General features: G+C 45.7%; 1 protein-coding gene across 4 annotated transcripts in view; it reads left to right on the top strand.

Moving 5' to 3' along the window:
• The window catches only part of RAB37 (RAB37, member RAS oncogene family), a 75,311-nt gene that overhangs the window by 42,832 nt on the left and 20,324 nt on the right, over window positions 1-12,155 (top strand). For 2 of the 4 annotated variants that reach the window (XM_048488008.1, XM_048488005.1), the window contains exon 1: window positions 8,995-9,178. The exons of the other annotated variants lie outside the window; for them this stretch is intronic. In XM_048488008.1, the coding sequence (XP_048343965.1) occupies window positions 9,059-9,178 (120 nt within the window). In that variant the 5' untranslated portion in view covers window positions 8,995-9,058. Of the gene's footprint in view, window positions 1-8,994; window positions 9,179-12,155 lie in introns of those variants that run through there. 4 annotated transcript variants of the gene reach the window in all.

Raw genomic sequence — 12,155 nt, 5'->3', positions numbered from 1 at the left:
ACAAAGATACAATGCACACTTGGATGCTCAGTGCAAGCTGCAGGCTGACAGCAGAGATGAGTTGTCACAGGATGGCTCCTGAAAGGCAGGCTGCATGCATGAGTTCCTTGTGAGTGGCTATAAAGCCTCCTGAGAGGGATAGCTAGGTGTGGATGCAACCAGTTTGACTAGTGTTGAACCTGCTGACACCGATTGACCCCTAGAACTTTGACTTTGGACTGTATTACTGGCTTCTGTAACTTCTTTGGCTTCCCTGACCTGGACTGGTGTTGCTGGATTGCAGAGAGAGAGAGAGAGAGAGAGAGAGAGAGAGAGAGAGAGAGAGAGAGAGAGAGAGAGAGAGAGAGAGAGAACACCTGTTGCCTTTCCAGTTCAAAGAAAGCTCTCTGTCCCTCCTCCCTTTAAATAGACCACAGCAGGTTCTAGAACATCTCAAATTTTTGTACTAGTCTGGATAGACAGATAGCTGTGAGCTCCTGCGTCTGCTTGAGCTAGAATCCCACCCCTGCTGATCATGGCTTCTCCAGACTGAGAATATTCACACCTAAACTGGACGAAGTAGTTGGAAGAAGAGACTCAGAGGCTCATTATGCATGGAACACTTATCTCAAGGTTCCTCACTGTGCAGTGGGCCTGTAGTGGGGTCTTCTCATGTTTCTCTCTTTACACATGAGGAGGCAGACCACAGCCTGCAGCATGGTTTGTCGGCTTAACTCTGCTGGCTCTTAGTTCCTGGTTCTCTTAACTCCATCCATCAAGTCCACCTTAGAGGCTCAGATCTCATCACACCGGTAGCCTCAAATCTGCTAGCTTTGTAAAAGCCTCTAAATTACTATTATATTGATATTACTGTTATTGCAGTTACATCGGTATTTTAGCCCATCCCAAAAATGATACTCCTCCAAATGAAAGATGCAAAGCACTTCCTTGGACCACAAGCTGCTGAAGAAGGGGATCATATGCTAGAGCTGTCCCCCTCCCTTCCCCTCCACAAACCTACTCACTCACTCTCTCTCTCTCTCTCTCTGCGTGTGTGTGTGTGCATGCGTGCGCGCTCTAATGCTACCACTGCAGGAGAAGACAGGCTTGTTTGAAGTAAAGTTTTAAATAGCCCTCCCGATCATCAGGGAGGATGGAAATAGAGAGTGCAATTTCAACAAATGTAAATCCACTGATTTTAGAACTCCGTTTAGAACTCAATTTTGAGATGAGCCTTCCCTCCCGCGCTGGTTTATTCCATAGGGAAAAAAGGGATTCAGATCTTTGGAGGCTTCTGGCAATCTGGGACTGTTGGCTGTCCCACAGTGAAATCCTACACAGAGTCTAAGAGACCCATTGGTGGATTCGGCCTCCCTGGGACACTTACCCCAACGGAAGGGTGATTTCGCTGGCATGCAGCTGCAGCCCTCCCCAGCACTGGGACATAGTGCCAGTCACAGCACCAATGACCCAGTGCTCCTGCTGCCACTGGCATGAGGCAGGGGCATGGCCAGGGGTGGAGCATTAATCAGCTTCCTCCCTGCCGTTTGCTGCCTTATGCTGGTGGCTGGGACTTTAGACTTAACAGCACCTAAAAAGGAACCATAAGTCTACTGAAAACCTGGGGTGCTTCTTGGTGGTGGGGAGGCTTTTTTTGCTTTGCAAACCTACCCATGCCACTGGGAAGCCTCTTTAGGGAGGGGTTGCCCTGGTGCAGCCACCATTGTGTGCCTGGCTCTTGAATGGGGCTGTAAGCCAATTTACTCCAATAGATCTAGAATGGTTAACTCCACTTAGGAGTGCACTGCAAGGCACCGAAAGGATCTTCCTAAACCCTGCCTTAACCAGGCTCCATCCACAAATCTCTAGGAATTTCCCAACTTGGAATGGCCAACCCCAGAAAGTGGGCCTCATGGCTGCTTTAGGCATTGCAATTTTTAGGGGCACAGCTTTCTTTGAACTGGAAAGGCAGAAGATTCGATCGATCGATCGATCGATCGATCGATCGATCGATCCATCCATCCATCCATCCATCCATCCATCCATCCATCCATCCATCCATCCATCCATCCATCCATCCATCCATCCATCCATCCATCCATCCATCCATCCATCCATCCATCCATCCATCCATCCATCCATCCATCCATCCATCCATCCATCCATCATCCATCCATCCATCCATCCATCCATCCATCCATCCATCCATCCATCCATCATCCATCCATCCATCCATCCATCCATCCATCATCCATCCATCCATCCATCCATCCATCATCCATCCATCCATCCATCCATCCATCCATCCATCCTCCATCCATCCATCCATCCATCCATCCATCCATCCATCCATCCATCCATCCATCCATCCATCCATCCATCCATCCATCCATCCATCCATCCATCCATCCATCCATCCCTGGGTTTCCTGAGTCAGGACTGGATGTGTCTTGACAACCCACAATCAGGTGAAAGGAAGAATGGAGGCAAAATTTTCACTTATTTCGTTACATTTGATTGGCCAGGTCCGAGTCATGTGACAGTCTGCCTTGTGTGAATGTTTCCTGGGTGGCACCCATCGCTTTGATCTGAGCAACACAGCAACTCTCACTTAACTGCTTCTTATTTATTTATTTACACTCATACCCGAAGGGCTCAGGGCCATTATACCTTCTTCCTGCCTTGTGATCCTAGCCTGCCTGCCTTGCCTTGCCCTGCCTCACTTTGTTTCTGCCTTTTGCTTGCTGCTTTTCCTCCTCTCCTGCCGGATGGAATCCACCCGCCCTGGCCTCCATCTGCTTCTGAGTAAGCACCGCCCCAGCACAGAGGCACCCTGCACAACAATCAGTCAATCAGGTTTGTAACCTTGCTGTTTCTCAGTTTGACACCTTGTGATCCCCCTGGAAATGGCCTGTGGCTTTCCATTCCTACATCCAAAGGCACCTAAGCCAAGGACATGTGAATTCAGGTAACATTTCAGCCCTTCCTGCCCAAATCCTTAACTCCTGGTGATATGGTTGCCAACAACCTGAGGAAAAAAAGATTAATTATTTTCAAAGCATACGTCTTTTAATTGCTGTCCCATTAATGTGCCAATTAACAACAAAAGTCCCTTTTCCACATCTGGCTGAATGAATCAAATGAATAAAACCAAAAAATAATTCTCCAACAACCTCATGGCTATGAGTTTTTTTTCCCTGATGGCTGAATTTGCTAGAATATATATTTTTCCCATTGGAGAGACATCTGTGTACAGGAGTCATTCTAGAATTCAAAGTCCTTCTTATTGTTGATAGTTCCGTTATTTCTGAGGTACCAAGGAAGTGCCATTAATCTTTTCTGCAAAAGTGCTCCTGCAAATGAATTCCAAGAGAATAGAGAGAGCAAGAGTGTCCCCTTGTAGCAATAGTGATGCAGTTTGAGGAGAAAGATGTTCTCTCTTGTGTTTCCTAGATGGGTGGAATTGGTGATTCATCTTGTAGTTGTATTTTCTGGGCAGAGGGAGGAAGAAGGACAGAGTTAAGGCAGATTTCTTTTATTTTTCAGTGCAAAGCCAGCTGCTTATAAATGTTTCCTGTTTAGCATACTGCTGTTGGGTTGCTGTCCTCCAGGTGGGACTAGAATGGTAATCTCCCAGTAAAGCACCTAGGTAGGACCCTGGCGGTTAGCTAGTAAGAATGGGTCAACTAAAAGTAGGATTTCCAACCCCCAGGTGACACCTGGAGATCTTCCACTATTGCAATTCATCTCTGGATAACCAAAATAGCCCTAGAGAAAATGGCTGCTTTGGAGAGGGGACTCAGTGACATGATACCTGCTGAAGCCTCCTTCCCAAATCTCACCACCCCCAGTCTCCACCTCTCAAATCCCTGCGAATTTTCTAAACTGGACCTGGCAACCCTATGACATAGCGTATCCATCATATGTTCTGAAAAGGTGTTTCACAAAGTTAGGGTGAGAACATGGGCATACCCCCCCCCCCCCCCCCCCCGGTTTTTCTCATCTGTATTATAGCTGAAACTATACAAGTATATATTTCTGCTAAGCCTGTATGTTGTTGGTTTTTTGGTCTGACAATAGATGAAGTAATGGATGAAGCAATAGTGTGGATATTTAGTATTAGGATCTGGGGAAGTCAATACCAGAAGAATTGGCTCAGTGGGACCAAAACAGAACCAAGCTACTCAACCTTAGAAGCCAAAAGGCAGTTTAAAAAAATAATGGAAGAAAGCAATCATTTTATGGAGAAGCACATAATTCGGACCCAGAAACCTCAGAGTGAAAATGGAACATTCCTTTTGTCATAAAAATGCATGCATGAAAGAATGTGAGACTTCTGCAGTTAGCTAGTAAGAAAGAGTCCACTAAACATAAGATTGCCAACTACCAGGTGGCATCTAGAGAGCTCCCACTATTATAAATTATCCCCAGACTACCAAAACCAGTTCCCCTGGAAAAAAATGGCTGCTTTGGGGAAGGGACTCCATGACATTATACACTGCTGAGATCTCTTTACCCAAACCCCACCCTCCTCGGGCTCCATCCCCTGAATCTACCGGTATTTCCCAATCCAGAACTGGCAACCCTAAAAGGGACTGTGATGGACCTCACAGTAAAAAGAGAGTCTGAACGTGCAGGTCTGTCTCAAAATATGTTGTTTACATTTCAGAGTTGGGAATAAACAGTTTAGGAACAAAGAAGCACGCTGATTGGGTATGCTAACCTGCACTCTGATTGGTGTAGCAACTGGATGACTCAGAGAGGGCGGAGGATATCTGTCAGGAAAAGTTTGAGTAGGCATTTGGATTCTGATTCCTATGTGTGAACATCTAATTACCTTAACTGTGTGTTAAACATATGTACTCTGAGGGTGTATTTCAGTCAGTGTGTAAATCTGACTGGTAATATGATGTCAGCCTAAGCTGAGAAAGCAAATTAATATCCAGACAAGGAGAATTTATTGTAGGGCCAAGGCTGAGATGGAAGAGCAGAGAGTTTCCACAAGTGGCCATAAATATAAATGACAGGAACAGATCTTCTGGCAAATGAAGAAGTATTCCTGAACCTGTTAGGCCAGGATTGTACACACTAAGTGGATCCCATCTGGTGTGTTTGGGTTTTGCTGTATGTTTTTACCTGGGTCAGGGGTAGGGAACCTGCGGCTCTCCAGATGTTCAGGAACTACAATTCCCATCAGCCCCTACCAGCATGGCCAATTGGCCATGCTGGTAGAGAGCTGATAGTGGATCCCTAGTATCTAGGCTGCAGGTCCTGACCTGGGTGGATCATGCAAGTTGCATGGCAGCAATTTGGTCTGTAAGTGCTGCCAGGCTTGGCTCTGATGAGTCTTCCCTGCAAAGACCAAAACAGCTCTGCCAAGGGCTCTTCTCTTCCCCCAACCTTATTTTGGAGGATTTTAACCCCTCTCCCACTGTGTGTGTGTTTAAGATTTCAGATTTTTCTTCAAACCTGGGTCTTTTTTCTGTTTTATAGAAATATTTGTTTCCTGTGAATACTTCTTAAAGTGGAAAGGCATGTTTCAGGCTTTAGTCACCATGCTTAAATGCATAGCATGGTGCCTTCATTGCTATGCCTGTTTTGCTTGTACCACAGTGGTATGGAGTTTTGCCATAATAATATATCAATAGCCCAGAACTTCAAGACAGAACACTACAACTGTATAACTGTATCCCGTTATTAGGAACAGTTTTTGTTCTCTGAATCTGTCAGGGAAACTTCACATTTGAAAGCTAAGGGTGAAGATTGTCGGGTTTTTTCTGCACCATGGAATTCTTCAGAATTGCTGCTGTTAAAAACACCTAAGTAAGCTTACGTGGCTTAAAAACATGAGAATTTTTTTTATATGACAGTGATTTAGATTAAATGACATCCCATGGATCTAATATGTATACAGTGTTCCTGTTCTGATACAAATATATATGACACCATTATTGAAACTGGACATACAGGTTCCTTTGAAGAGTTGTAATCAAAACTCAAGGCTAAATATGAGGTACTGGGGACCAGGAACACTAGCTCAGAGAAATTAAAATCCATATCTGTATGTGCCATCTGCCTGTGTTTGCATGCATTATTACTTTCTGGATCAGGGGGCAGTACATTGCTGAAACCAATCTTAATTGCAATTTCACTTTCTCTAGTTTATCCTTGTCTATATTCATGTTAATTCCAGTGGCTTTACTTTTAAGATTCACCCTTTCAGAACTCAAACAAGCCCAATCAGTGTGGGGGCTCTCCATTTGCTCCAGTGCAAATTAGATCAGATGGCTTGTCAAAGTAAGCTTGGGTTAATCTAGCTTTGATTGCTCTTGCTCCACAACATAATTTTCTAATCATCTGGGTCAATAAGGAGGTCACACAATTAATACAGAAACAAGCAGAAACAGCATAGTTTTTGTTTTTATTTATTTTAAATATAGCTATACTGCTTTTCAGATTAGCTCGGAGGTACCCAAATCTATGGCCAAGGGAACAATTCCAGAAGGCTCCAAGCAACTACTGGAGTTCTGCAGGATTGCCTCCAGAGTCATTTTGGACCTTTGCAGCAAGAGGACTGAGTAAATACAGAAAGAACCCTGTGAGAAATGGTGCATTGATACTACCACTGGCTGCAGTAATAATACCTCATGAAAAATGTTGGCTTTGGCTAAACCAGACAGTTACATGAGGAAGGGTTCCTAGAGAAGCCCCTACATTTGGAGCCAGATTGCACATAGCCTTCTTTCTAGAAAGAATATGTTCAGTTGTCCCCATGTTATCCCCTCTATGTATCCTCTGCAGAAACTTAGGACTGCCATACTAAGAACCAGGACAGTATTGAGGATAGAGTGCCCTCCCCCATCACAACATTTTTTTAGTCAGTGTATGAACCCAGGGGAAAGGAGGAGTGATGTGGGGGCGATTTTCTGCCCCCCCCCCACATGACTAAATGTCCACAGTCTGGGGACATTTGACCCCATATGCCCCTGGTATTTGCTCATCTGACTGCTAATTTGTTTAACTGTAAGTGTACAATTTTTTATTATTTTACAAGAAAGTTAAAACATTGAATAATTACAATATCTGGTGCATCATCTCTCACTACCACCCCAGCCCTCAGGTGTGTCAAGACACAATATGAAGCTTGGGCATTTTCATTGAGATCTTTTGCTTGTAAATATTGAGGGAGAAATGAGACAGTACATAAATAAATGCAGGGTCATCTGGACTTCTTGACAGGGTGCCACTGGAAAACCACTATTATGTGAGGTTCCATGGGGCACAATCCTATTCCCCATGTTTTTTTCAAACTATGTGATTCCCTGGGCTTTTCCCCACTTCAAAAGTGAAAGTGGAGGGGACCCCTGCTCTGGAGGAGCGGCAGAATCGGGGTGCCTGCGTTATCACTGCTGGTGTAGTGGGGAGTGCTGCAGGACCCCGGGGTATTTGCCGTGAGGAACGCACATCTAATGGTGGGTGGGGAATCAACCCCTTAGGACAGATCATCCATACATTTAGGGTTGGCTGCTATCAATAATCAAGCTCTATATATCCTTATCCAAATTTTCTGGTAGTGTGACAGAAGTGTTGAATGGCTCCCTGGCGGCTGTACATAAATGGCTAAGGGTAAACAAACTGAAACTTATCCCTGGAAGGACAGAAGTTTGCTGGCCAAGAAGGCTGAGATCTTGAGGGATATGGTGCTCCGCACTTTTGATGGGGTTCAGCTGATCCTGGCTGACTCTGTTAAGAGCCTTAGGGTTCTACTAGATCCAACCCAACTGCAGGAGATGAAAGTTAATGCAGTTGTAAATAAACACTTTCTCCTCAGTTGAGCCCAGATGATGCCTTCCGCCTTGATGCTGTTGCTTCTTTAAATTAATAATTATCTCCCTTTGAAGCCACTGGGATCAGGTGAAGCAATACCCACACAACCAGACACCTTCCATCCAAACACTCAGGCCCCGGGGGTGGAGGAGAGGTGAGAAAGTTAGTTCTGCGGGTAGTTTTACAACTGATTTCAGCTAGCTGCTTCTCAGAGTAAGCTCTGAGCATTAAAATGCCTTCAGCATTAGCTAGAGGGTTTGTGTTCTATAATTACCTTGAACATGATTTTGCACAAAGAAAGCCTCACCTGAGATAGATGAGATAAGCAGATTGTTTGGGTAAAGTGATCCTTTTCCAGTGTGAAAAAGAGCAAATAATTCTTGGCAGTTCCAGATGCACACAAACACACAAAATCCTTTGTACTGTTGTTAGGTTTTCCCAGATCAAAGGAGATAATCCAGGAATTTCTATAGGTCAAATTTACTCTGCCTCAAATATTGATTGAAGTTCATGTTAAAAACAATGAAAGTATATTTTTGTTTGTAGAGCTTGGAGGTCAAACTGAAGATGTGTTTTTGGGAGCTGGCTTTGGAAAAAAGATTACTTCACAAGTTCATTCTCTGAAGACAAACTATAACAGAATTTCTTAAACCCCACCCCACTCAAGGTGTCATTTAGCCTCTCATCTGCAATAGCAGTAGTTTTAACACTGGGCAAGTCCAATGTTAGGAATACTAAAATATGAACTACATGAAGTGCTTCTTACGGACTTAAAGCATTATGCAACCCCCCAGTGGTCCATTGTGTGCGGTGGAATTTGCTCCTGAGTGCACACAGGGTGGTAAAACTGGAAGGGCACCCTCCCCCCTTGTCACTGAATGTTTCAGAGGGAAGAAGGCATCGCCGTCTCTGCTACTGAGGACCAGTTCGAAACCAGTTTGCTCCTGATTAATGCAAGTCAAGCAGACTATGAACGTGGCGCGGGGTCAGAGGCCTCCGGCATCCACTCCTTAGCGAAAGTGCGCGAAAGGCGGCCAGCAAGTGCCGCCGCTCTGGGAGGCTGCGGCGCAAGTGTTTTGCGCCGGATCTGCGGGGTCAGGAGGATCTGGCCTCCGCAGGTTCGGTTCCCCGCCCGAGCGCAACGGCCACTCGGAAAGGGGCGGTTCCGCGGGCGGGAGAGGAGGAGTAGCAGCCGCGGCGTGGCCGGAGCCGCGCCAGGCAGTTCCTGCTCCCTGCCCGGGAGTCACCCACCATGCTCAGCAATGGGGACAGCGGAGGGTGCCCGGCGCCTCCCACGCGCAACGGATCCCCGTGGCCGTCGGTTCTGCAGAGAGGCTCCTCTCTCGGCGACAGCTACGATGTCTGTGGCAAGGTCTGAGCCTGCGCCGCTTGGGCGCTAGGGGGCGCGAGTGGGTGGGTCGGTGGGGTGGATTTTGCCTGTGGGGCAGGGGCGCTCTGACCCCAGTTGCCCAGCCGCAGCCTGGAGGACGTGTAGCCCTTTCCCGCGTTGCTGAACAAGGCATGCTCGGATGTCTTTAAGGACCCTGACAAGAGGGTTTTTGAGTTATTTTTTGTTTATAATATGAAAGGTGTCGCAGATGAAGTTAGCTTGAAAGCCCCTCCTTTCAGTCACAGAGCTGTGTTCAGTGATCAGGGGGACAGCAATCTCCACATGCTCATTGTGCCAGGTCTGGTACCCTCAAGGAATAAACCTACTCTGGATTCTTGATCAGAAGTGTTTCTTGAAAGGCAGCGAAGGCCCCAGCTTGAGAAAGCCAGTTCTGCCAGACGTAGCTTAGCTGGCCTCCTCCCCCACCACCCCAGAACTCCCCTATCCTGTTGCTGCAAAGAAAAGATCAAATGCCAGCGACAGGTGCAGGCGAAACGTCAGGAGAAAATGCTATTGGAACATGGCCATACAACCCGGAAAACCCACAACACCCTAGTGATTCTGGCTGTGAAAGCCTTGAACAATGTAATGTGTGAAAAGAGTTATTTTGAAGCTTAGGTGCCCCAAGGTTGGGGCTAGTGAAAGATACAGCCACCTGCCTTGTCTACCCCCACAAGGCAATGGGCACATCCTGTTTTCTCTTGGGAGTAGCCTGTCAGGGTCAGCCTAGTTCTCTACATGTTAAGCAGTAAAGATCAATAGAAGCGAAAGGAAAGTCCCTTTACATATAGCAGGCTGGTTACATATATCTTGTGACAATTACACTGAAGTGAGAATACTCTCCATCACCCAGATACTATCTCTGTCAATGCAAATTGTTCCAACAAGCAATAAGCTAGGAAAGCCCCTCAATCACCAGGCACTGTTCCTGACACATTGGCGCCTTTTCCACGCATTCCACGCCTTAATTGTGGCACTACCGTTGCCCAGGCTTCTCTGATGGAGCTGCCGGATTTCAGTTCAAACAAAAGCTTGCCTTCTTGACCCTGGCAGCTGGATGGTTATAGGGTGTGGGGTGGCCACAGTTTGCCTTTAAAGAGATTGCTAGTTAGAAAGGATTCACCCAAAGGGCAGCACAACTTTCAGTTCTTCAGTAGCAGTTGCTAGTCAAACCACACCAAGAGGAAGTTACTAAAAATGGGTTTATAGGGGGAGTGAAAATGAAACAGCATCCTGCAGAGTCATGAGAGGCAGAGTTTAACAAGGGAATAGAGTTAACTGCTTAGAATCCAGACTCAGATCATCCACAAGGCTCTGAAAACTGGGATATGAATTCCAGGAGCCTTGCTGTATAGGTTAGTCTGTGTAGTCTGTATAGGTTAATTGCAGCCAAGTGTTGATTGCTTGAGATGACATACAACTAGAAAGCTGGGGTGGTGGAAAGTGTCTTAGGCCCCTTCCGCACATGCAGAATAATGCACTTTCAATCCACTTTCACAATTGTTTGCAAGTGGATTCTGCTATTCCGCACAGTGAAATCCATCTGCAAAGTGCATTGAAAATAGATTGAAAGTGGATTATTCTGCATGTAAAGTCACAGCTGACTTTTGGCAACCTCACAGGGTTTTGAAGGCAAGAGGCATTCAAAGGAGGTTTGCCATTGCCTTTCTCTGTGTAGCAACCCTGATATTTCTTGGCGGTCACCCATCCAAGTAATAACCAGGACCAACCCAGCTATGAGACTGTGGTATAGGGTAGGTAATAAATGTAAACAGAATAGAACAGAATCCTGCTTAGCTTCTGAACTCTGATAAGATCATGCTAGTCTGGGCCATTCAGGTTAGGGTATACCCGGAAAGATGCTGTCCATATTCCCTGGTGAAAGCAGAAAAATATTCCAAGTTATTCAGTTTGTTCATTCCAAGGAACTATTAAGGCTTTTTTAAAAAAGTATTCACTGTCTGATCTATGCTAGCAAGTCCATCTGAACAGTCAAAACAGGTTGGACCAAAGAAAGCTAATTTAAAAATGGTGTGAATTCAGCATTTCTATTTATACTGACAATAGTACCCCTCCTACAGGAATGCTGTAAGGCTTTCTGGCTATGCTGGTGAGATGCAGTCCTGCTACCTAACTCACACCTCCTGGAATCTTGCAGGAAAGTCAATTTAGGGGAGACTCAGAGCAGAACAATGCTCAGGAACAAAAGGGTTAAGGACCCTCTCTTAGCCCTCTACTCAATGCTATCTCCTAAAGCTGATTTTCTAGAAAAAAGTTGTATGTGTATGCATGGAGCCTTCATTACACAAATTTGGCTCTAAAATGGAGTTTTTCCTGTAAGGCAGAATGGCAGACACTTGGTAGAAACAGTGGTAGTATCTTTTGCTTATTTCAGAAAACACAGAACTGTATAAGTTGGAGGAGAGATAGGACCTTGCTTTCTATAGGATGCCTTGCAACCTGACTACAGGTAGATCATATCAGGTGGGGCCACAACCATCTTTTGATGAGAGAGAAGGGAAGGGAAGGATTAACAGAGAAAAAGGAGAATGGCTGATTGAGAGAAAATTAGAGAGAGACAAACAGAGAGAGACAGAGACCTAGCTCTATATCCTGAAGCTAGTTTCCAGCATTCCATCACAGTCTAATGTTTTCAGGAAACAGGACCTTCGATGGTATCGGGCAGAGGAAAACCGGCATGATTCTTGGGGGACAGATTTGCAGGAATCATTTGGAGGCAGGGAGCAGGTTTGGCCTCCTTGCGATGGCGTCTCAAAGACCACCTCCATTTTCTGTCAAATAAGTGAATGGTTGCCATTCTCTCCTATGGGAGAAACACAAAACACTGCACCAAGAATACTGTTAGAGTAAAGATACAATCTGCCATCCACCTCTGACTCTGAGAGGCCTGACTTTGCTCATAGGGATCAAGTGCCCCCTTTCCCTTCTCCCGTTCCCT

The sequence above is a fragment of the Sphaerodactylus townsendi genome, linkage group LG03 (assembly GCF_021028975.2).
Source record: "Sphaerodactylus townsendi isolate TG3544 linkage group LG03, MPM_Stown_v2.3, whole genome shotgun sequence".
In the NCBI taxonomy this organism is placed as follows: domain Eukaryota; kingdom Metazoa; phylum Chordata; class Lepidosauria; order Squamata; family Sphaerodactylidae; genus Sphaerodactylus; species Sphaerodactylus townsendi.
The sequence above is the reverse complement of the archived record's forward strand: the minus strand, read 5'-3'. Positions and strand labels throughout refer to the sequence as shown.